The following is a 23,904-nucleotide window of genomic DNA, read 5'->3' as shown; positions in this document are numbered from 1 at the left end:
GTCGTGAACTGCCTCATTTCGATATACTTAGCACTAGGCGGCTTCAACTATAGCCGAAGCACCCTCTCTACATGTCGCTGGAAAGGCGCAAACTCACCTTACTTGACTCACTGCCGAAGCCTTTGGGTGGATTTTTGATGGGACCCCACTGGCTCGATGGGCGGCTAAGGTCGGGTTCCGACATCGCGATTGCCGGGCACTAAAAGCTGTGGGGAGGGAGGTTCTGGAAGACATTAAAGATTGATGGCGTTGAAGGACTTGACGGGTTTAAGGGTGACTATCTTGATTCTCTTTGCTTGTTATCTTTGATAGTATCATTGTTGTCGTTGTCGTTGTTGTTTTTTGAATTCAATTGGCGTCAATTGCTGGGAGAAAAGTGCATTGGAGCCATGAGTGCAACTGAAACCACCCTCACAGTGGAATACGAGCTGTCGTCGCGGCGGCATTCTCAAAATTTCAATGGAATAACTCAACAGGATCATGAAATTGAAAGAGGGCTCTCGCAACTCGAGTTATCGCAGCCTTATTCTCGAGTTCAAGATGAATCCGCTGGACCTGTCACGCAAGAGCTGAAGCCCGTCGATCGCGGCCGAGATGCCTGGTGCACTCTCCTCGGCGCCTTTGCTTTTGACGCCTTGTTCTGGGGTAAGTTGCACCAACCACGCCTTGTTCCATAAACGGCCGTCTAATTGTTACACACAGGCTTTCCCGGTTGTTTTGGTGTCTTTCAGCGATACTATTCCACCGTGCCCGAGTTCAAAGATGATGCCGTCCGAATACCTGTCGTTGGAGTCTTGGCAACGGGATTCTACTACTTTGGATCTCCATTTTCAGCAATGCTGGCAAGGAAGTTTCCCAAGTATCAGCGCCATCAAATTTACCTGGGATGGGTTCTAAGCATAACTGGTCTCTTAACCGCCTCCTTCACATCTTCCGTCAGCGGCCTCATCGCCACGCAAGGAGCTCTCTACGGCATCGGCTTCGTGCTTATCTCCATGCCCATTGTCAGCATGGTGAACGAATGGTGGGTGGCGCGAAAGGGCATGGCGTTTGGTCTGATCTCTGCATCGTCGGGCGCAACGGGAGCTGTTCTGCCTTTTATTCTTGATGCTCTGCTTAGACGATATGGATATAAAGTTACGCTGCGGGCTTGCGCGGTAGCCATGACCGTTTTGACTGCGCCGTTGCTGCCGCTTTTCAAGGCTCGGCTGCCAGCTTCAGATCAGGCCAACCTGGCGAGGATCAACTGGGACTTTTTGAAGCAGCCTCTCTTTTGGATATACGGCTCCGCGGTCCTAGTGCAAGGAATTGGCTTCTTCTTCCCCGTCGTCTTCTTGCCATCTTACGCCTCCATCTTTGACATTTCTTCCGTCAAGGGCGCCTTGCTGGTATCTCTCATGTCCATTGCGCAGGTCCTCGGGCAATTTGCATTTGGCTACCTCTCAGATAAAAACCTCCATGTGGGTTTGTTGATGACGATATGCTGCGCATTTGCCGCAACGGCATCCTTCACCTTCTGGGGCCTGGCAAAGTCGCTACCTCTTCTCGCCGTATTCAGCTTCATCTACGGCTTCTTTGCTTTCGGATTCGGAACTATGCGCGTGGCGATGGGCCGCGCCGTCAGCGATGATCCATCGACCGTGTTTGCCACTTATGCGATATTTGTCTTTTTGATGGGCGCGGGAAATATCCTGGTTGGGCCGCTGAGTGCGGCGTTGATGGCGCCGCGAGAAGTTGTTCAGGAGCATTTTGCGGGCAACAAGTACGAGCCCATGGTCATTTTGACGGGAGCGACGTCTCTCTTTGCTGCTGTTATTGTTTTGGTGTGGCATGGCTACAAGAGTCTGCCAAAGAGCGAGTGATGATGTCCTTGGATGGCGCTTTGGCTGAAAAATGGTAGACTTGAGAAAAGCCTCAATTGGCCGCATGGAAAGCGAACAGTGGCATTTGGTTTTATATAGCGGTACAAATGTATAGCCTTGAGACAAGGCTGGTTTTGGGTACCTGTCATTTCGTAACGATTTTCGTTGATGCGTTGCATCGGGAGCCGTCTGCAATGAACAAATCCATTCGCGCTGGATAAGATGAACTGAAGAATGAATCTGGACAAGTACCTACAGTTACTTTTACAATTTATTATATAAACTTAAGAGACCAGCCGATCAGCAGGTATATCTTGGTCAATGCAGGCCATGATCTGGAGGAAGAGACGAAGGATTCCTACTTTACGTGCTCCTCTTTGCAGGGGCTTCAAATCTGATGATTGTTTAGAAGCTAATTTGTTTCTGCGCGTAGTACACCTGCATTATTCTCTCTAGTATGGAATATTTGTCGTTGCCATATCCCATCTTCAAGTTCATTTACAAGCATTGCACTTTCTTGACGTGATAGAGCAACAGACTCGCAAAGAACAATCAGCTCAGTGAAGCGGGCTATGATGACCAAAATAATAGATTGTGCAACAATACTTCGTCTTTCTATACACTGTATATATATATATTTTAAATGGTTAAAGAATATAAAATTGTTTTCGCTTCCAAGTTCATATTGCCTTGTGTATCAAACACTCTCTTATTTACGCATTAACATTTTTCAAGTTACTTTATAAATCCGGATTTTATTTCTTGTATTTAAATACACAAGTTTACTAGGGAGAAATTTATATATGATTTGATCAATATTATAACTTTACTTGATAAATATTATTACCTTTTGCAAATATTGGTAATCTTTTATTCATCTTCGGTAAAGATCTTATAAACACTTACCGCTAGTACTAGCGCAACTCGTAATAAGCCAATATAAGATTTTAGTGCTTACATATTAGCCCTTTTATATAAACAGCATGGTATATATCAGGTAGCATGAGTCACTGACCTATGCGAGCGATAAAAAGCCGAATCATACAATAGCTCGAATATTGTACTCTATATACAGAACATGCCCTCTGTAAAATTGGACCTACGTTATCTCGCATCAAGACCAAAACCAGGTGATGAATAACCGTAGTTACTGTACAGGATGATGCTGTCGACACGCTTAGTCAAGCGTCTTACGGCCCAGTGCAACATTGACGGCCATATTCAGAGACGCCAAGAGATAGCTGAAATAGATGTATGCGTATCCATGGGACAAAATCTCAATCTGTCTCCGATTTTTATTAAATCAACTTTCAAGGATCCACGTTCGAAGATACGAGTCCCGAATGACGCATCGCGGATATCTTGAATGCAGGTACCATGGAGATGTGATGAAGCTCAGCCCTTGTTACTGAGAAAGGCATTACAGAAAGGTGAAGATCGACGTTTTCTGGCCGAATTACGATGAAAAGAAATTGTTTGTTCAAAGGCAGGCTTTGAGGCGTGCATAAAAAGTGTGAATAACAGGCCATCAAGTCGTAAGAGCGAATGCGCTCGCAAGATTATACCTCAGATTGCTCGATCAGAATAGGCAATACCCAGGGGAAAACGCATACAGGCAAATGCAATCTGTAAAGTAAATCGAGTGTGGATAATTCCAGCGCCGTAGTAAGCCGCCATTAGTAATATCAGTTACATACCTAGGTAATTGGCTTATTAAAGCACTGTAGTAAGACACTGCAACCCGACTTAGAAGAGCTGGAAGGCAGGACTACATCCGAGCCTTTGTCTCTGATATAAAGTCTCCTTCATAGTAGTATTTGTATAGCGCATAACCGGCTATTGACATTGCAATGGTCCTTTTTTAAACAGTGGAATCATCATGATATCACTTGGATGCGGATGAATGCACAATGGGTTGATTGCGGTCGTACAACAAAGCGGGGGGAATGAGGGGATCGGGAAAAGAGCCTGCGAATGAGTTGATAGGGCGCGCCTTGCCTTGAACACAACATTGAAACAATGCCTCAAAATTGGCAGCCATAACTTTGTCCTCTTAATCGTTGAATCTCATTGATATAAGATTATTACTTATTTGAATTCAGCATGGCCACAGCTTCTGATAGCCCACCTGTGTTTGTCACAATCTCCGCTCTGGACGCTGGCTGTCTGTCTCTGCCAGAGCGCATGTTTGTAACCGATGCCGACCCCGTGAAGAAAAATCTGGTTCCAACTCTCTCATTCCTCATTCGGCACCCGTCTCCCGATGGCGGCGTGGCCAACCTCGTTTTTGATCTTGGCATGAAGCGCGACTTGGAGTATTCTCCTGCGCAAAAAGAGCGCCTTTATGTCTGGGAGCCAATAACCACCGACACTGACTGCGCTCAAAGCCTCCGCAATGGCGTTGCTGGGGCTCCCGGAGCTCAGAGCGGCGTTCTTTTGGATCCGGCCAAGGACATTGACTATATCATTATAAGCCACGCTCACTTCGACCACACGGGGACGCCATCGGATTTCCCTTCTGCAACCTTTGCTGTGGGATCTGGAACTTTGGACCTGTTCAAGAATGGTGCCGGGCCACTCTGCTCTGGTGATTTCTTCATCGACGATGAGCTGCCTGCGCTCCGCACCATTGAGTTCCCACCAGTGTCTCGTGCGGGCACTTATGGAAACGAGCCATATGCCCCAAAGCACACGCCGGTGCCAGCAAATAGCAAAGTCAAGCCACCGGCTGCGGCGGCTTCGTGGTCATGGAAGCCTCTAGGCGAACTTCCAAACACGCTGGACTTCTTCGGCGACGGCAGTCTCTATGTAGTTGACACGCCTGGCCACATTTACGGACATGTGAACTTGCTCGCTCGTCTTGGTGAGAAAAGATGGGTCTATCTCGCCGCGGACTGCTGTCATGACAGGCGCCTGATTACTGGAGAAAAGAATATCGGACTGTACGACGATGGAAACGGTGGGCAGCGAAGTATTCATGTCGATATTGGGGAAGCTCGAGGCTCTTTGGATAGAGTGGTGGCATTCTCAAAGAGCCAAGAAGCTCAAGGGTTCACAGTGGAAATTGTTCTAGCTCATGACCCCATATGGCGGAAGGAGAATGCGCATGCGTGCTGGCCAGGCAAGATGTAGTCAGTCATTCAGTAATAGCAGCAAGCAAGGCCACTCATCTGTTACCAAAGTTGACTACTTTCCCGTTCTTCAATGCTTTTTTGGATGTATAGACGTGTATCGCCAGTACAGACGGTATATCAATGGGGCCTGGCCTGTGAAGCGTGCCAGCTGTTTTCAGAATATACAGTATACAATATACGCTCGCGCAACTGCTTGTACCTTTTTATTGAGCATACGGAATCCTTTCTGGATGCGTATACTCCAGATGTGTGTTATTAAAGACAAGTAATACCCGCTAGCGCTTTCTAGAAATGGCAAAAAAAATAATAATTCCGTTGGGATCCTTTAGGATGGCTGTAGCCGTATCCTCCGAGGGAATATCGAGTCCGCGGCCACTGTGCCGTGCTTATGGTGAAATAAGAACGTTGATAAGAATGGAGCTCCGTGTTGGTTGTAATTGCAAAGAGGAGGAATAAATTGACTCATACCGTGCCTATACTTATACCACGTAGATGTTTTTATATAAACTGAAACTCTTGAATACTCCGGTAGCTGTCCCTTGTGAGTTGTAAACTAGCACAATAAAAAGAGTATAATAATGAATACCCCTCAATACGCATTGGACAATGAGTATATGATCCAATCCACTGGTATTAGATGAGTAAAGAATGAGGTAATTCTGGTGTAGTATTTGTAATTAAACACCCAAGTCCAACAAAGCTGGGGCCGAGCAGGAATTTTATGGAGCATCGAGGATCATACCAGATCCTTGGGATAAGCAGTTGATAGCCAGCCTTGGAAGAAACCCCGAGATTTCTCCCTCGAGATCGAGCTACACAGTATCCATAATCAAGGAACCGCTTGATCAAGTCACACGCTTGCCAAATTTGTCTCGGAATTACAGATTTGGCAGGCATACCAGGGAGGATACTCCATGGGAATATGTACATGTTGGTTCCTTGTACTCATTTACTCAGCCTGGCGTATATCGGATTTAAGGCACACAGTATCCATGTCGCTTATCATGTGCTGTGGGTTATGATCCTGATTCGTTCTTTTTTTTTTTTTTTTTTTTTTTTTAAAGCGGTGAATCAAGTCGTAGGTAGCCACTAAATTCTGCATAACTGAGGTTCCATCCGACTGCAAAGTCAGCAAAGGCAGAGACATTTCGGCGCAAAGGGCAGGGTTTGATGTACAGTAGGGCTTTTTTAAAAGCACTAAAAAGGAATCTGTTATTTAAAATCTTGATCAAGAGGTATTTTTAATAAAATAAAGCGCTTCATATCAATTTATCTGCAATAGAGATGGAGAATGTTATATATTGTCGGATGCCAAGTGTTACTAGATGAGCTTGAATAATAGCAAGCAAGTACTTGGTAATAATGTAAAATATATCTTAAATACGTAATATTTTATAAAATTGTAAATTTTTTCATCATCATGGGTGCGTTTAAACAGTATAAAAGAAAACACCAGTGTATGAGTTTTCCAGTGGGATGGAAAACACAGTGGAGAAATCACTAACGCCTGGAACGGAATTTACTGCGATGCTTTTAGCCTAGATGCCCAGATACGAAAAGAAACCCCCGCCAGAGATGAAACAAAATCGGCTTAGCTGAGTGCTCCTAGCAGGCCCTGTGCATTAGGCCGGGTTTTCAGCTGCTTCATGACCCCGGCGTATAGGTAACAGGTTTCGTGTAATTGGATTACAAGAAACTCAAGGATGCATCTACGTAAGCTAGCTGAATCCTGACACTTACATGAATATGTGTAGATACTACCTATTTGATACACAGGGCTGTAATGCTACGGTACGTTGGGGCCTCTGTACATATACACACTAATCTAGTGCTTACCTGTAATTGCAGCAATATATTAATTATAATATTCTTAAGACATATGTACATCACTACTATGCAAAGGATTTACATGCCAAGTTTGGTCAATTTTGTTATGTATCGAAATACTTGAGCACACATCTAATACATAGTCCAAGGTCATATCGTGGTATAAGAACATAGCTATACACACTGATGTGTGACTTTCATAAGCCAATGGCTATATATATCCTTGCAAACGGAAACCATTTAGCATTTGTTTCTGCCATTGAACTCTTTGGAAGTTCATGTAAATGTAGATAGGCTATTCTATGCCTACCGGGTACCTACTTGGCACAATTCTGCATATCTAGACACACAGCCTTCTCGCTTCCTGATATGGTGTAAGCTGCATTAGCCGGAACCATGACGTAGAACGATCCTGGCGTCCTAGCTATGAGCTCTAGCGTGGTGTCTGTTGAACAGGGGAGTATAAATATGAGGAGGCGGGCTGGAACGAAACAGTTTTTCCGTGTATGCCACTCCTATATAGACTTGCAAGCCCCTAAGGTGCGCAAACTGCGGTTGTAAACCATTCTTCCATCACTCGTCTGCGTAAGAAAGAGGCAAGATGAGACTTTCAAACGTTCTGCTCGTGTTGACTGCGGCGGCAGCAAACGCCCAGCGACCAGCCGATGTGTCAATGTGTGACTATTACACCAAGACTCTTCTTGCTAAGGACAACACACCAGAGAATCAGCTTCTCCTCGTCACTCTTCTTGTCAATACTGTGATTCTTGGAAATTGTAAGTCGAAATCACGCAGCTACATGATCTCCAGACGCGATAAACTCCACTCGCCGCTAACTCAACATTCTTTGTAGATACAACCCCCCAATGTTGGCATCGCAGTGCCCGGTCTCCTCGCGCCAGCCGTAGTCAATGGCGAGAATGTCAATCTTCTCCCATACTTTAGCGGCGAGTACTCCACGACGAACACAGGAGACTGCCAGGGAGCGACCGTCAACTTCCTCGACGGCGGCGGCCCGGCGCCTCTCTTACAAAATAAGCCTGCCGACGACGAGACTTCAAGACAATAGTGCGTATTCAGCCCCGTGCCAAAGTTGGATTCATGTATGCTAACCAATTCTCAAGCTTCCTCGTCACTCACCTCTACCAGTACTTTGGCGCCCTCCTCGGCTGCTCCTTTCAAGGATATCCCGCCTTCCCTGCCTACGCCGGCGCAGCATCCATGTACCAAGTCCACAAGTTCATGGACCTCAGCTACGCGCAGAACAAATACTTCATTGACCAGCACGTCGTCGCTGCCGAATCACTGGGATTTTCCTCTGCCGATAGCAAAATCTTTAGCGACAACCTCTACAGCATCTTCGCGGTTCGCTGCGGTGGACCTACGTCGATCATCAAGGCTCAGGGGGCGCAGCTGCAGTCGACTTGTTTGACAGACGATTGCCCTGTCGCAGAGGATTCTGAGTGCAATCTCTACCCAGCAAACGTGGCATCGTCTGGAAACAATGTAAAAGCAGCCCCGTCTCAGAGGAGCGTCAAGTGCAACGCAGAGGATTGTCGCAAGCACTTGGAGCTATGAAAGACAGATTAAGAAGTATTTTGTGGTTTTGGTTGTAATTGCCATGTCTTGGTTTCAGATGGGAGTTTTCACTTTTACTTAAAGTCATTGTATTAGTCGATTTACGTGTAGACAAAGCAATTTGTTAGCGTTCACTGCACATTCAGTCATTCTTGCAACATTGTAACAATCACATGTTGTAAAATATTATCAATTGGGCCTTGATGTTTCTAATACCCCTTTTCTTTGTATATGCTGCTGCATGAAAATACCATACATTTAGTACTACCACCTGAAGTTACAACACCCAAGTAATTCTGCACCGAGCAACATATCTACATTTCAGTAGTGAATTATGAACGAATATCTCAACTTTCGACGTCTATTTTCAGTTTTAGCTACACAAGTTGAGCCAGAATCATCTATAGAACTAACAGAGAGACAGCTATGGAAAATTGCAGACGTTTGAAATCCCATTTCCCCTGTCTCATCTGCCACCGGGATTTCACTTTCATACAGTAACTTCACAACGGTCTCTATCCATGTATACTACTCTACTGTTTCCTCAACCCAATCCTTTTTCGAGACTCTACAATTTCCGGAAACTGCTGCTTACTGCGTATCCCCTGTTTATTGTTTATTTCTTACCGTCATTCCGACTACTCCCCTTACCCGAGGTAACCGCTTTTCCAGGCACGGGTAAATTTTTTCCGCGATACGGCTTGAACTCCTTGCAAGTCTGTCGAGGGGCCATACTCGTAGAGCCCGAGATACCATGCAATACGTCGTTTAGGAAGTTGCCCATATCCCCATACGAAGCATATCTTTTTCTCAGAAGAGCCCGTAATTCCGATACGATAGTGTTCGGCAAGTTGTCGAATTGGGACCTCGGGAAATTTCTCAGTATCCTAGCCTTTTGTAGGATAATTATTTTCCATGGAGTCTGGAAGCGCTCGTTGTTTAGTTTTCTCCTCGCACAATCTTTCCTCTTTCCATATTGGGGTACGTTATCTTGGGAAGAAAAAGAGTAAGCTACGCCAGATAATACTGCCGCCGACTATCGGTGAAGGAAGATGCCGAGCCGCCCAAAACGCCGCACCAAGCGCCAGATGTAACCCTATAAGATGGGGACCCTATAAGATTACCTACAGCGATGCCGCCGTAAGCTCAGACTTTGATTGGTTGTCGTGATGATGAGCTGAGACTATGCCGCTCCATACGCGTATAGAGACCAAAGATGACAGAGATCTACAAGCATTCTGATCCTAAGGAAGACGAACATATGTTTCTGTAAGCTTTCGGATCCGAAATTTCTTCTTTAGAAGCCGAAAACACCGAAAAACCTATTGACAAGACTGCATTGTTAACAGGGGATTTAGAAACGTTCCTGCAAACGTATAGTCTTCACCGCCGATCACTTTCTACAATAGGATTACGGCGTATTACGACGCCAGGGCATCAGTCGTATTACATCAGAGCATGATGGGTTCGTACATGCATACACCATTATCTATTCTTGAACTCTTGGGCAATATGGGAAGTGTCCCTGAGAAACTGGCACGGCGTATGCAAGGGTGATGCGCAGATACGCAGCTGCAGCCTAGGCGTCTTGTCAATCTGCAGGGACCTGTCACTGAATTCTACTTTCTCCCATGTACCGAGTAAATGGCGGCATGGCATGGCATGGCTTCCTTCATTCCATTGTCTCACATCCAACCAACAAAATCGCAGCATGGCATGACTTGGTTCTCGGCTTCAACGCTTCGAAACTCTTGGCTCAGCCCAACTCTCGGCTCAGCCCAATTGGCCCGGAGGAACGTCCGGAAAGGATCGCTTATTAAACCGGAACATGTTGATTGTCCGTGTGACTCATGAGACAACATCACTCTGACCATTGACACAGCTTCATCAGCAATAGCTCTTTTCGAGCCGTTTGACATCATAGCCAAGCTTGCTGGCCTCGGTTACATGACATTCTTCGGTCCCGAGGGCTGAGCATGCTAGATCCTGCCATCCTGCAATTCATCCTTTTGGCCCCAAGTCTCTGTTGTGAGATGTAGGGGGGCTCAGGGGCTGGCGATGTTTGAGTTGTGCGAGCAGTTGTGGCCCATCATGGCCCTCCTTTGTCTTCCAGGACTCCCAACGTGCTGGCTCTATGGTACTCAACAGGCGAGTCTTTTTCTTCTGTCACTGGACTGGCTGGATATTTTTCATGAGATGAGTTTGGGGGACACGGTTGTAATCCTCGCGGATGTAGTTGCTCGATTGTTGTTACTGCTCTCTCACTAAGTAGTTGTTCCAAGTCTGAAGCTAATTGTTGATTACAGAGGGATTTGCCTTTATTGTTCGTTGAACTCGCAATGTGATATTCCAGCTTCCTAGTCCTCCCTTCAACTGCTTTGAGCTTCAATTTGAGCCTTGTGAATTGCCGCAATCTCAGCCTCTTCCTTTAGCGTTTTGATGGCAGCAGGCCGGGCATCAACGCGAGCCTTCCACGCTGCCAAGTTCTTCAAGTGATCAACATTCACACCAGAGCGGTTGTTCCAAAAAGTGCCCCAGACATATGCGTCGGCTACAGTAAAGGTTTCACCAAAGAGGTAAGAGCGCTTGTCTGCAAGGCGATCATCCAAGAGCTGGTATGCTCTCAGAAGCCTGTTGACATAGATCTGAGTGCCTGCTCAGTTGTTAGCTTGCGAACAACAAGTGTTTAAGGTTGGTATAAGCACCTTGTTCAGTCATCATCTTGAGAATAAGCGGGACATGCTTCTGCGCAATCTCAGTTGTAATCTGGACTAGAAACTGGTCTGCCTTGACGCGTTCCAAGGTACCGGGTGGTGGAAGCAAGCCGGATTCTGGGTGCTGGTCGGCCAAGTAGGAAGAGATGATGATTGTCTCGGAGATGACATCGCGACCAGAGTTGTCAAGTTTAATAACAGGGACGTAAAGGAGGGGATTTACAGTTGCAAAATCCTCTCCATTTGACGTAGCCTTGGTAGAGACGTCGACATAAACAAGTTCATGTTTGACGCCAAGCTCATTAACAACCAGCTGAGCGGCTCGCGCACAAGTGTCATTGCCAATGTAGAGCTTCATTGCGAAAGAGTGTTTGTTGGTAAATTTAATATGAGATGTGATTGTAGTCAAAGCGAATCGTACGAGAGAGAAACTGGGAGTGATGCCAGTGGATGTTGTCACTAGGTTATAAATAAGATATTATAAAAAATATATTTTCCTAAAAGCTAAACTATAAAGGCATGGTACGGAAACTATATCACTGCGCATCATATTTGACATAAAACGCCAATGTAACCATAAGCACTACATCTGATGACCGTTTCCCCCTGGATACTCCTCCTCTTCTTCTGATTCCACTTTGTGCAGTCGACTCTTGGCTTACCAATTTCACTCAATCCTGTGGATCCTCTCCATGCCGTCAACTTTTTATCCTAAAATGTCGCGACCATTGCTTGTTTCAGGCAAATCAATTAATAATCTCGCCTCTCCATGAGTATATAAACCAGTTCCAGTTCCCGTACAACATACCCATCTATCATCAGTCCTCCATTTCAAGCAACAAACATCAATTGAGCAGCTTTTTTATTATACAAGATGCAGTCATTTGATGCAATCGTCATTGGTGCCGGGTTTTCTGGCATCAGCCAACTCTATCAGCTCCGCCAGCTTGGGCTTTCAGTCAAGCTATTTGAGAAAGCCGCCGACGTTGGAGGAGTTTGGTACTGGAACCAATGGCCAAACGCCACCAGCGACACTCCCAGCGAAGTCTACAGATTCAGCTGGGATAAAGAAGACTTGTTGACATATCCCTGGCCAACTCATGTTCTGCCCCAGAAAGAGACCCAGGCTTACATGAACCATGTTGTGGAGCGCCACAACTTGAGGCCGCATATGCAATTCTCCTCTGAGCTGAAATCCGCTGCTTTTGACAACTCAGATTCCAAATGGACGATTCAGTTTTCTTCTGGGGAAACTTACAAGACTACGTACTTGGTCCTCGCTACTGGACGTTTTAACAAGATTGCTTTCCCCTCTATCCCCGGCAAAGAAAAGTTTGCGGGCGAGCAATATCACACAGGGTAAGTCCCAAACCACCATGAAATAACAAACGCCCTTCTAACTTGAGTGTTGATAGACGCTGGAATGAGCACCGCGACCTCAAAGGCAAGCGAGTCGGACTCATTGGCACCGGCTCTTCTGGTGCAGCGCTCCTAGTCGGTCTAGCAAAGGAAGTAAAGCAGTTGGTTTCCTTCCAACGCTCGGCGCAATATGTCATCCCGAACAACAATAGTCCCGTATCAGCTGAATACAGAGATAACGTCAACAAAAACTATGATGAGTTCTTCAAAAACGTCCGGGGTTGTGGTGTCGGATCGGGCTTCGCCCCCGTCCCGGCTGATTACACAACCTTCAGCGTCAGCGAAGAGGAGCGCGAAAGGGTCTTTGAGGCGGCCTGGAATCACGTCTGGGGCTTGGCTTTCACCTTTGACACTTTTTCGGACATTATGACCAACGAGGCGGCAAATCGGGAACTTGTCAAATATTTCCGGAAGAAGATTACCCAGATTGTTAAAGATCCCGTGAAGCGTGACAAGCTCCTGCCACCGCCAGAAACCTTGTACGACAAGCGCCCTGTGTGCAGTTCCGGCTATTATGAAGCTTTCAACCAGGACAATGTGGACATTGTCAACTACAAAAAGACTCCGTGGGTTGCAATCACCGAAAAGGGCATCCAAACCACAGAGAAGGAATATGAGCTGGACGTCATCATTTACGCAACCGGCTATGAGTCTGACGGCACCTGGGCAGATATCGACATCACTGGGCCTGATGGAACAAAATTGAGCGAGCATTGGGCCGAAGGATCAACTTCATACCTCGGACTTGTCAAGGCCGGGTTCCCCAACCTCTTCTTCGTCATCGGACCCCAGTCATCGCTCGCCAACATCCCGCAGCACTCTCAATTCCACGGCGAAATGATTGTAAAGCTCATCTCAAAGGCGGAGCAGATGAAGAAGGAGGAAGCAGCTGCAGCAAACAAGAACAATACAGTTCTTATAGATGCTACTCAGCAAGCCGAAGACGATTGGGTGAAACTGTGCAACGCGGTCATACAGCAGACCGTGTACTATGGAGGGGGATCTTATTTCTTTAGCGATTATAATACCCCGAGAAAGCCCAAGAGTGGAAGGCATGTGCTTTGGTTCATGGGAGGGTTCGACAAGTATGTGGAAAAGGTCGAGGAGGCAGTCGGAGCGTATCGTGGATTTACATTTGTGCACTAGCCAACGAGTACGAGTATTGAAAAGCATCTAGATATAGAAATTTAACACATCCGCCTTCTTATATCATACACCTAGAACCCCTAGTCTCGCCCCTAACAATCTCTCTGGCTAACCTAACTGAACATTTATCTTATAAGATTGCAGGCCTCAAAGTCTCATCAACGTGCCACGTGTATGTGGCAAAGAAGTGGTGGAAAGGAATCACCTTGTAGACTGTCCTGATATGGCAAATGAAGACTACCAAGCTGCCGTTGAATGGGCAAAAGCTTGAAATGAGTGGAGCGATTGAACACTTCTTTTGTTGTCCGACTCGAGCTACGACTAATCAATTAGAAGAATATGCTTTCGGGGGAAAGATACTTGTATTTATCGTCTAACAGTTTCTTTGATCGCCGGTAGCAATGGGCATACTGGTCGGCGAGTAAAGCCAACTACCAAAATAATAAGCCGACTGCATGATATAGACATCTCTTATGCTACCCCTTAAAGCCTCTGAGATATCGACGTCGCCATTTATCGGATATGTGAAAGTATCTTACTACAACGACCGTATAGACGTAGCAGCATCATTGGTTGGTTAGGGTGATGATTGTTATGCTACTGTAACTAGGGCATTGCAACTGAGAACTGAAAGAGCCGTTTCGTGTTCATAATGTGTACGTGCTGATACAAACTACGACAAGCACTTTGGAGACACGAAGCTGCGAGGGAATGACGACTGAGCAGGGCCGAGCCCCCAAGTTGGCTGCCTATGAACACGGCCAGGCAATCACGGCACTACCGTCCTCTTTGAACAATTTGGGCATGATCCAACGCCGGACATCTTTATGTAATGTTCAGTTGTTGGCACGAGCAGCTTCTCCACTGTGACATTCTTGCGGGTCTCAGCCGCGGAATGCCGAAGACTTGGCTCTCTGGGGCTGGAGAGCGTCATTGGTCTATCCGGGTAACCAAGACTTGGCATGGGCTAGGATCGGTTCGTCGTCTTGGCAGCTGCAGGGACAAGCCACTTACAGGTAACAAATCACATGCAATCCATCTTTGGACGTCGAAACGACAAGTCCAATGCGTGGAATGGACTGGTATGGCTGGGAGCCATGATTGTGTCTTTGCAGCAGCTGATGAGGCGCTACGAAGTATGATGAATGAGAAGGTTCATCTGTACGCAAGGGCGTAGAATCGCAGTTCAAAAGTATAACGTTGACATTGTTCACACTGTCCAGCTGAGTCGATTTGACTGTTCAGCAGCAGTAGTCTTGTTGAACAATGGTGCTGTATATGTGGCCCAGCACATCGAAGGAGTACTCATGGTTGGGACTTCATATACACGGTATAAATAATTGATAAAGTCTTGTTGATCCGACAAGATGCATAGTAATAGCATCAAAGTCTTTGAGAAATGATTGCATCGCAAAAGTGTTTCGTGTCTCACCGCGTATCAACACAAGGTCAGCGAGGGTTTGTGGTGACCTCAAAATACGCCCTCGCCCAAATCGACGATTCTCAGGTTCAAGAAACGATCGTGGAGGAAACAAAAGAGTACGGCAGCTACGATAGCTTGCTGGCCCTGCAACCTGTTAGTATAACGACAACAACAGAGGAGCGAAAAAGGATCAGATTAAAGCCATCTGTACGACGTATGATGAAGAGGGTTTTAAAAAAATTCTTTCCACAGCTGAAACCATCTCATCGAAACGTTTCGACACCAAGCAAAGATGATGGCGCAGTCACAATCAGTCTCTGAAGCTCAAAAAAGCCCAAACGATGGTGGCCTCTCTGCCAATCAAGCATCGAGTGTCGGAGACGTGAATAGAGGAACGGCGTCTTTAGAATCCCCAAACGAAGAGAGTCCAAGTATTGAGAACCCACCCAAGGATAGGGTAGCGCTCCCAAGAATTCCCGATGGAAACGAGCCAATCAACAGCATGACAACTGAGAAGCGACCCAAAAGCGGCGGCATTCGTTTAGGCTATCTATGGGCGGGATATGATATCGGGTATCGTACCGACCTCTGGGCCAACTGGAGTTTGCTCAACGGTCGTTACAACGATTTAAAAGAAATGGATAGCAGCAACAAGGTACGAGTGGCTGCTGGGAGAGGACGCGTGGTGTGCTCGCGTTGTGGGCGTTGTGCAGGGACGGGAGGATGGTTTGGATTGGGGCGGTGATGGGATTGATATCGAGTTTTTGATGTCGAGGCTGCGTGATGGAACAATGGCCGTACAGCGCTGGTGCGAAGCAGGGAGTGCAGTGCTATTGCAGGTACATCCAATTAGGGGTATCAAATACGTTGAGGGCAGCATTCATTCAGTCCGTCCAATCTTTTACGCAGGCTGCATTTTATTTTATAATAGAATATGGAGACTATACAATGCCATGACTGTTTCCCACTCTCTTGTTCCTTTTAAAGTCATCTTTTACAACTCCATGAATTTGTACTGCCACATGTACACTCATTGATTTGGAATCCTTACCCAGACGTCATCCAGTCACCGATACATGCGGCACTGGGGACAGTGCAGCACAGTACCTACAATAGGTACAAATAGGTATCATCCAGTCCCGGCATCTGCCCGAACATCGCACATGGCGATAGATGCTGGATAGACACGAGAGTGACGGTGCCCTGAGTTGATGCCCCAGATCGGAGACGGCGTGATTGATTGCCATGCAGGAGCAGGGCTTGCTGGCCAGGTGGGTGTCGAGTCTGATAGGAGATGCAATTGCCTCGTATCCTTCGTATTGCAGCGCCTTCAGGCTCAAAGCCGCGCCTCCACCCAACAACTTTTTCTGTCGCTGTCCCATCTTGACGACGTAGGGGAGGGTACTGTACCTGGTATCAGACCTGTCAGAATCAGACACACGTGGTCTCCCATGTCTCCTTTTTGCGCTCCCTGTCTGCTGCTGCGATGGGCATCGTGGAGTAGTAGGTACAGAACGCAACAGCATACATCATGAGTGTTTTTGCATTTGGCACAACAAATGCCAGCACTCGAGTACTGTAGCAACACCATCATCACCATCACCATCGCGCTGCTCGCGGTGCCGTATCTGGTACGTGCTGATACTTGACACAAACTCCTCCACAGCACAACTGCTGCAGCCGCCTAGCGTCCCCTGCGGAGCTGCTCGGCACCTACCAGCCGGCAGCTGCCCCTCGAGCCAGCCTGGCGCAGGTGATCTGACCCGAGTCTGGCGGAGATGCCTCAGCAGCGTTTCAACTGTTTGAGACGCCACAGTGCGGGTTTGCATACTTGACATTTGATCAGACGTATGTCGCAGATGAATCTGCCACAGCAGGGAATGGCGGCATCTAGAATAGATTAGACAAAATAATTCACTATATGAATACGGTCATGGCATGCAGCAGCACGCAGTCAAGAACAGTTATAGTGCTGATACCGCTCGCTATGCGACATAATCAAGACCAGATGGCCGCAGATCAATCGCAACTGGCCCACGGCAGCGGCAACGGCAACAGTTTGCGCCCTCGTCGCCCCCCCGCACTGTACGCCCCCCAACCGCCTAGTGCCAGCAAAGCCCGCTTCCACCGGCAACGTCTGGCCGAGCAGCGCCTCGTGGTGTGGCCCGGCGGCCCAGCGGCCCAGCAGAGAACCGTCACAGCACAGCACCGCGCTTCAGGCCTCAACCCGCTGAAGGAACTCACATGCGCCCAGCAGCCCCCCCGTGCTCTAGCGGCCAGCGTGGGAGCATCGAAGCTTTCGTGCCCCCCCTAAGCACCCAAGCAGCCCCCCCCCCAAACGACCCAAAAGGCTCCAAAGGCCACTGCGCGCGCCTGCCATTGGCCCGCCGCCTGGGCCTACTCGGATGATACGGCCGGAAGGGCCCGCAAGGCGACCGACGCTGGCGCAGATGCCAGATGCTGAGATGCCGATTTTCCGTGGTCAACCAAACGTCGCCAGGGAGGCTTTGCAAGGCGGGGAACCACAAAAAAAAAGCGAGTCGAGCAGGACGATCAAATGGCCCTTTTGCCGTGCGCGCGCAGCGGCAGTGGCCAGCAGTCGCAGTTGGCTCGTCGTGTCTTGTGGCATCGCACTGACTGGTCCTTTTTATCCGGGGGTCCGACTTGTCTCACAGGCTCGGTCCCAAGTCGTTCTCCTCTCTCCTCTCAGCCTCGATCCCTCTCTGTCTCAATCTCTCCGTTGCTGCGTTGGTTGCTGCCAAGGAACTGTCAACCAGCAGCTTCTTCTTCTGACGTGCTAGCGCTCTCTATTTCTGCGTTCCGGTCGCTGCTGCTGCCCTTTTTGGCCACCTCCAACACTTTGCCTCCGCGGTACGAGCGACAGCAGCCGTCTTTGCTTCCTCGCCATCGACCGAACATCTGCCCCGAGCGAGACTCAAAAAAGAAGAGAGGACAATAGAGAGAAACAAGAAGATATTCAGAGACGCGACAGACCATAAGGGCAAGACAAGTCAAGGCAGAGCAACGGATTACGGCAACCGAGAGCTCCAAGGACACCAACCAGAGGCCGTGATGATGGCCTGAAAATGCCACCGTGTTGAGGACCGCACAACCACAACCACAACCACAACCGCAACCGCAACCGCAACCGCCGCATCCACATCCGCGCAGCCGCAGCCTCGTCGCAAACGCACAATCACGTCACAGCATCACTTAATCGCAGTCGCCCTCCACTCAGCGCCAAGCAGGGCCAAGCAATCGTGGCTTGGCGATATCGATTGACTTCCGCGTTTGTGGCAGATTAGCGAAGGGGGCAGCGCCTCGGCAGTGCAGACACTCTGCGCCCGCATACACCCACGCCATATCCCTATACCTACCTGCATCTATACCTGCAGTATACGTCGAGACAGAGAAAGGAGACGAGAGACGCATCCATCATGGCCACCACTCCTCCGCCTGCGGCCCCGGTGCCCATCCTCGAGCAGCTCTGCGTCACCACCGCCATCATCGGCCTGCTGGCCATTGGCGGCAAAACCATCGACTCGCTCTACGAGATGAACACCAGCCCCGGCCGCGACACGGCCATCCTCAACAAGGCGCTCCAGGAAGTCAAGCAGTGCCGCTCCTCGGTGCACATTCTCTACAAAAACTTCTCCCTGCTCGAGGCCGGCCAGCTGCCCTATCCCGACCGCGCCACCTGGATCAGCATCGACGACCTCATCGCCACCCTGACCGACGCCGTCCTCGCCATCTCCGACCTGCAAGAGGCCATCGTGCCCATTGAGCTTTGCGGAAACCTGTCCGCGCGAATCGCCTCATGCGCCCAGCATTCCCAGAAACTGTCGAGCTTGTCCGCCAGGATACGGTGGCATAACCTGTCCATGAACATGATGATGACCATCCTAAAGTGGTAAGCAGACGCCTTCCCCTTTGAGCCCCCCCTCAGCGCGTAATATTATAGAGACCACAAGTGTCCGATATTTGTCTTGCTGCTATTTTTGGCTTCATCCAGACTAACCCGAAGAAAAAAAATCCAGTCCTGGCGAACAAGATGCGCAGAACAGCAGGCTCGGCTTGGAGCGCCGAATGACGAGGCTGCTCTCCTCCAACAGCGACCTCTCGCTTCGCATGCGCCGGCTGCGAGATTCCTTTGGCGCGCGATCCATGGCCCGGCGCCCCATCCCCATCCCCAACTATGCGCCCGTAGCCCAGAATGCGCCGCGGCTACCCGCCGACCGCACATCCTCAGCCTCGTCCATCTCGGAAGCCTCAGCGTCCACGTCCACGTCCGCGTCCACTTCGGGGCAGTCCGGCCAGCAGCCCACATCCGACGGCGATGCTATTACTACTGCCGCCGCTGCTGCTGCGGCTCCCCATCCCCGGCTCTGGTCCATCTTCTCCGGCTACAATCTCGCCGACATCCCCGTCCTCTCCATGATTCCTCTCCCAGTCCTCACCCTCGAACTCCGCGACAACGAGTTCTACACCTTTGATTTCGCCCAGCGAGTAAGCGACGACCTCGTGGAGCTCATGCAGCTCGACCCGGGCCAGCAGGGCACCAGCAAGATGCTGCGTGTCATTCTTCAGAAGCCGGTGGTTGCACTGCCGCCCGGCAGCAGCGCCGGCATGAACACGACGCCCAATACCACTACAGTGCCGCTAGATGCGTCAGCCATTGCGCCTGCGAGCACCACTCCCGCCGAGGAGCCCATGCGGCTGAAGAAGATGATTAAATTCAAGAACCCGCTCAAGCACCGCATCCGACGCAAGACGGTCAAATGACGGTCTTGGATGAGCTGCTTTGGCGTTGACGAGCGCGCAGTAGCCCGAGAGAAGATGTAACGAGAGCTGCCTTTTTTGACGGTACATACATGACCGACAAACACGGGGGACACCGAAAATATCCCCCTTTCCACCATTTACCTATTGCGACTGTCTGAAGACGTGCCGACTCACCCCTCTCTCCCAGAGATCGTCAATTGTTCATCTCGTCTTCTTTCATTTTTTTATATTTTATGTTTTTTAACTGTAGCCACATCATTTGGAAATAAAGCGAACGGCGCCATGGGGGAAAACGCATACTGAGGGAAATCTTGGAAATTGTCCTTTTCATACTTTTTACGTTATACACATATCTGCATCTACCTATCTATTCTATAAACACTTTTGCTTCCTCATTCCTCTGCGATATATCATTGTTCAGTTGTGTATTCGGGTGGCGTGGAATTTGTTTGCTACCCAAGGAGCTCACTTGTGCGTAAATGAGTTATCAATAGCTTGAATTAGTTCTCAGGTATGCCCGCTGTTACGAATAGTCTACGTGTACTCTGTAGCCAAATTAAAAAGTTACAATATCCAAAATCTCCCATGCCATGTTCTAATCTCCATCCAATATACTTTGCACATCTGTAATCACATTCAAAATCACATTTAAAAAAAAATCCCTTTACATGATCAACTTGGGACCGTGCTGCTTGATCGTCTCGCTGTACGAGCTAATCTTGGTCTCTTGCTCGCGCTTGGGGAATCCGTCGAAAGACAGAGCGTAGGTGGCAACGGAGTGGGCAATAAGCTGCGTATAACAGTTAGCAAATGTCTATAATACCACAAGTAGATGGCATCCCATAGAAAGAGCTTACCTTGGTGTTCACCTCCCACGCAGTGTGGTTCAGGTTGCCCAGGTCGTCGCAGATCTGGTGGTAGCATGGGTCGAGCCACTGTCCGGCATGACCACCAAACATCTCTTCCTCCTCCTTGGTCTTGACGGCTTCCGCACCAGTGGCAATTCCACCAGCAGGAATGCCGGCGCGAATGAAGCCATCGTAGTCGCTACGGCCGTCAAAGGGAACTAGAACGGGGTTAGTCTCCAGCGAAAAGGCGGCGCGGCAGACGCGGATAGACACATACTAAAGGTGTAGTTGAGGCCCTGGGACTTGTACCAGTCGACGTAGAGGTCTCGCAGTTCCTCAGAGCCGGCAGGGTTGTACGCATTGGTGGCATTGTAAATCTGGTAGGCAAAGTTGGGGCTGGCCACTATTTGGGGAAAGCTAGTCAGCAGCTGGACACCTTAATGGCTATTGCAAGATACACTTACTCATATCGTAGTCCATAAAGAGGCGAATCTTCTGGTTCTCCTCCTCAGACAGGCTGGCTGCGTAAAAGTCGGATCCCAGCAGACCCTCCTCCTCGGCGGCCCACCAGGCAAAGCGAACGCAGTTGTTCACCTTGAACTTGGCCAGCTGGACAGCAACCTCGAGAACGGACATGCTGCCGGAGCCATCGTCGTTGATGCCAGGGCCCTCGGCAACACCATCACTGTGGCCACCGAGCATGACGCAGTTGTCTGGGTCTCCCTCGTCCGTCTGTGCCAGGACATTGACCGTCTGAATCTGCTTGACCTCGGCGTCAATGTAGGCAATTGCACTGACGGACTCGCCCTTGGCAAGCTTCTCAGCAACGGCGTTACCCTCCGTGCCGTCGATGCCGAATGTCGCAACGTGATATTTGGTTGGTTCGCCCAGCGTGCCGTGGAGCTCCTCGGGGTCGGTATTGTAGATGACAGCAGCCTTGGCGCCGGCCTTTCCAGCGCCGATGGACTTGTCCCCAAAGGCACAGGCTCCTCGGCGGATAAAGGCAATGTTGCCCTTGACGTTCTTGGGGTAATCGGAGTCGTGGCAGCCGTCGTTGTTGACGAGCACCAGCTGGCCATGGACAGGCTCTCTGTCCCTAGTTGCCGGCGTCAGGCCCATAGGAACAGCACTCTTCGATACGCTGCTGCCGAGAACGAGCTGGGACTCGAAGACATTGCTCAGCGTCACCGGGAATTCCTGGGTAGAGATGGTGTAGTAGTCGCCTTGGTCGAGCAGAGTGTTGACAATGTAGTTGAGCGTCCTCTCGTGGCCTGGAGTTGAATAATTGCTATTAGCTGATGTCACAATGGCTGACAATGGCAGACGACTCACCAGTGCTGCCAATGACTCGAGTCGGGTGGCCGTAATCCTCCTCCGAGGTCTGGGCAAACTTGTAGAACTTCTGGGCTCGCTCCACGAGAGCATCGATACGGATGGCCTCTTGCAGGGCCTCGGTGCTAATGAGCGGCTTCGAGCCCTGCGACGAGGAGAGCGAAGAGGGAGACGTCAACGGGCTCTGCTGCCAGGATCCGCCGAGCCCAGCAGCCGAGGCGCTGAGGGCAAACGAGGCCGTGAGGGCCAGTCGGCTTAGGACAGCCATCGTGGTGGTGAGTATCGATATGTGCGGGAAAGAGGAGGAGATAGTGAGGGCGATTGGGAAGAAGAGAGAGATGAGGCGGGATGAAAGATGGCGATGGTGATGGTGATGATGGAAGAACAGAGGTAGAGTCAAATGAGATAAGCCAGCGCGAGATAGAGATAGTGCATGCCGTAATACCGCAGCAGCAGCTCAGCTCAGAGCTCCGATAGCGTCAGTTCAACTGAGTGATGCGGGCGGTCAGCGCCTGGCACGCTGCAGCTAGGCCTAAACGGGGCCCCTGGTCCGCTAATAGGGAGAGTCTCAGTGGTCACAAGGCACCCGGCACAGGGGAAAGAGGTCCCTTGCAGCGGCTAAGGCAGGGGCCGCTACCAGCCACTGGTGAGGCTGCGATTCTCGGTGAGGTGCAGGCAGCGACAGCTGATGGCGTCTACGTGCATTATGGATTGCATATTGACCTTCATAGCATTAATGGCACGCATTTTTCATAAGTTATCCTCACGTTAATCATCCCTTTCTCCCTTTTTGCGCGTCAGGTGCTGCCCGAGATACAGAGACCGCGACTCCGCCAATCAGTGCTCATTGTCGCATCTCACAGCCTAAGACATTGATTGTCTGATAAACTGACTCGTGATCATAGCCACCCTTTGTGTGACATCATGTACGGATAGCATCAAGCTGACTCGGAATTGAAGCTATCCATATAGATCGCCATAGACTAGCTGTGGAAACGCGCGGGAGCTATAATTTGGTGCCTACACACATATACGTGTATCCATATCCAACTGCTTGTGTTCCCGTATTGACTCATGCTAGGTGATCGTAAACGGACGACATGCTTCTTCTGCCGAAGACTGTTGCACAAGGAACGATATTACAAATCTTTTATTTGTCTCTTTTCTTCTACAAGAAATGCCATTTCAAGTAAAAAAACCTCAACCATGACACGCTTGTAAGTATAGGTTAAATTGATAACATGTTGTGGAGCTGTTCAGCTGCTATAGAGCGGGAGATGCCGCCAAGAATTACAATTCTCCAAGGAGACACCAAGAAGAGATATGAATTTGTAAAGACACACGTAGACATGGTCTGTTCATCCCCTTTGATCCTCTCTTCTAGACATATCGTCGTGCGCGTTGTGTTATAGCGACTATCGGTACATACATTCTTCCATCTTCAATCCAAGCCCATCAGCGCACATGTATCTCACTTCTCAATACTTAATCTCTAAATATTTTTCTTTTTTCTAGATACTCACGCCTATCTTTAAACCAAGTGTACCAACTAATCTTTGTTCTACGGTAGCCGGCCCGAATATCATCGCCGGAAGCTGAACTAAGAGACGGGCGGTTGGAGACAGCCTTCAGTTTAGTGGCGCTTCTAACGGTAAAGTTGCCAACTTTACGCCTCTGAACCACATAATTAAAGATCCAGTCCAAAGAATTAGAAATATGCGTGCGGTGTATGGCTGAGCCACAACCACAGCGGCTCCAGCTGCCGATCTCGGCCAATTGGATGGATATTCCTTTACCCCCCGTAAGCAATCAACGTTTCGCCAAGTATGTTTATAAAAG

The 23,904-nt window shown here is 49.1% G+C and overlaps 10 protein-coding genes across 10 annotated transcripts; 8 read left to right on the top strand and 2 right to left on the bottom strand.

Annotated features, from left to right (window-relative positions):
* Positions 1-154: 154 nt before the first annotated feature.
* On the top strand, positions 155-2,630 carry TrAtP1_005084 (uncharacterized protein). Its single transcript, XM_014083209.2, has 2 exons — positions 155-645; positions 703-2,630. Exons 1-2 carry the CDS (start codon positions 390-392, stop codon positions 1,860-1,862), a joined length of 1,416 nt encoding a protein of 471 aa, XP_013938684.2. The 5' UTR covers positions 155-389; the 3' UTR covers positions 1,863-2,630.
* A 1,335-nt stretch (positions 2,631-3,965) lies between these two features.
* TrAtP1_005083 (uncharacterized protein) lies at positions 3,966-4,994 on the top strand (the record flags this gene model as incomplete). Its single annotated transcript, XM_014084416.2, has 1 exon — positions 3,966-4,994. One exon carries the CDS (start codon positions 3,966-3,968, stop codon positions 4,992-4,994), a length of 1,029 nt encoding a protein of 342 aa, XP_013939891.1.
* A 2,430-nt stretch (positions 4,995-7,424) lies between these two features.
* On the top strand, positions 7,425-7,892 carry TrAtP1_005082 (uncharacterized protein; the record flags this gene model as incomplete). The annotated part of the gene is made up of 2 exons (XM_066112575.1): positions 7,425-7,583; positions 7,677-7,892. 2 exons carry the CDS (start codon positions 7,425-7,427, stop codon positions 7,890-7,892), a joined length of 375 nt encoding a protein of 124 aa, XP_065968660.1.
* Positions 7,893-8,044: 152 nt separating this feature from the next.
* On the top strand, positions 8,045-8,401 carry TrAtP1_005081 (uncharacterized protein; the record flags this gene model as incomplete). The annotated part of the gene is made up of 1 exon (XM_066112574.1): positions 8,045-8,401. The coding sequence occupies one exon, from the start codon at positions 8,045-8,047 to the stop codon at positions 8,399-8,401; it is 357 nt and encodes a 118-aa protein (XP_065968659.1).
* Positions 8,402-10,770: 2,369 nt separating this feature from the next.
* TrAtP1_005080 (uncharacterized protein) lies at positions 10,771-11,473 on the bottom strand (the record flags this gene model as incomplete). The annotated part of the gene is made up of 2 exons (XM_014084414.2): positions 10,771-11,054; positions 11,107-11,473. The coding sequence occupies 2 exons, from the start codon at positions 11,471-11,473 to the stop codon at positions 10,771-10,773; spliced, it is 651 nt and encodes a 216-aa protein (XP_013939889.1).
* A 232-nt stretch (positions 11,474-11,705) lies between these two features.
* TrAtP1_005079 (uncharacterized protein) lies at positions 11,706-13,749 on the top strand. The gene is made up of 2 exons (XM_014084413.2): positions 11,706-12,474; positions 12,531-13,749. The coding sequence occupies exons 1-2, from the start codon at positions 11,990-11,992 to the stop codon at positions 13,678-13,680; spliced, it is 1,635 nt and encodes a 544-aa protein (XP_013939888.2). The 5' UTR covers positions 11,706-11,989; the 3' UTR covers positions 13,681-13,749.
* Positions 13,750-15,079: 1,330 nt separating this feature from the next.
* TrAtP1_005078 (uncharacterized protein) lies at positions 15,080-15,424 on the top strand (the record flags this gene model as incomplete). The annotated part of the gene is made up of 1 exon (XM_066112573.1): positions 15,080-15,424. The coding sequence occupies one exon, from the start codon at positions 15,080-15,082 to the stop codon at positions 15,422-15,424; it is 345 nt and encodes a 114-aa protein (XP_065968658.1).
* A 1,666-nt stretch (positions 15,425-17,090) lies between these two features.
* TrAtP1_005077 (uncharacterized protein) lies at positions 17,091-17,417 on the top strand (the record flags this gene model as incomplete). The annotated part of the gene is made up of 1 exon (XM_066112572.1): positions 17,091-17,417. The coding sequence occupies one exon, from the start codon at positions 17,091-17,093 to the stop codon at positions 17,415-17,417; it is 327 nt and encodes a 108-aa protein (XP_065968657.1).
* Positions 17,418-18,540: 1,123 nt separating this feature from the next.
* Positions 18,541-19,885, top strand: TrAtP1_005076 (uncharacterized protein; the record flags this gene model as incomplete). Its single annotated transcript, XM_014084412.1, has 2 exons — positions 18,541-19,013; positions 19,141-19,885. The coding sequence occupies 2 exons, from the start codon at positions 18,541-18,543 to the stop codon at positions 19,883-19,885; spliced, it is 1,218 nt and encodes a 405-aa protein (XP_013939887.1).
* A 664-nt stretch (positions 19,886-20,549) lies between these two features.
* Positions 20,550-22,333, bottom strand: TrAtP1_005075 (uncharacterized protein; the record flags this gene model as incomplete). The annotated part of the gene is made up of 5 exons (XM_014084411.2): positions 20,550-20,675; positions 20,743-20,951; positions 21,011-21,136; positions 21,198-22,004; positions 22,066-22,333. The coding sequence occupies 5 exons, from the start codon at positions 22,331-22,333 to the stop codon at positions 20,550-20,552; spliced, it is 1,536 nt and encodes a 511-aa protein (XP_013939886.2).
* Between the last annotated feature and the right edge of the window lie 1,571 nt (positions 22,334-23,904).

This window comes from Trichoderma atroviride, chromosome 2 (assembly GCF_020647795.1).
Source record: "Trichoderma atroviride chromosome 2, complete sequence".
NCBI classification, from domain to species: domain Eukaryota; kingdom Fungi; phylum Ascomycota; class Sordariomycetes; order Hypocreales; family Hypocreaceae; genus Trichoderma; species Trichoderma atroviride.
This window is presented reverse-complemented; position numbering and strand designations above follow the sequence as displayed.

What these genes read in the sequence shown, in the direction of transcription:
- TrAtP1_005084 (XM_014083209.2), top strand. Translation starts at nt 390, where the DNA reads ATGAGTGCAACTGAAACCACCCTCACAGTGGAATACGAGCTGTCGTCG. An exon ending in TTTTGACGCCTTGTTCTGGG is followed by an intron (nt 646 to 702) that starts GTAAGTTGCACC and finishes TGTTACACACAG; the next exon opens with GCTTTCCCGGTTGTTTTGGT.
- TrAtP1_005079 (XM_014084413.2), top strand. Translation starts at nt 11,990, where the DNA reads ATGCAGTCATTTGATGCAATCGTCATTGGTGCCGGGTTTTCTGGCATC. An exon ending in GGCGAGCAATATCACACAGG is followed by an intron (nt 12,475 to 12,530) that starts GTAAGTCCCAAA and finishes GAGTGTTGATAG; the next exon opens with ACGCTGGAATGAGCACCGCG.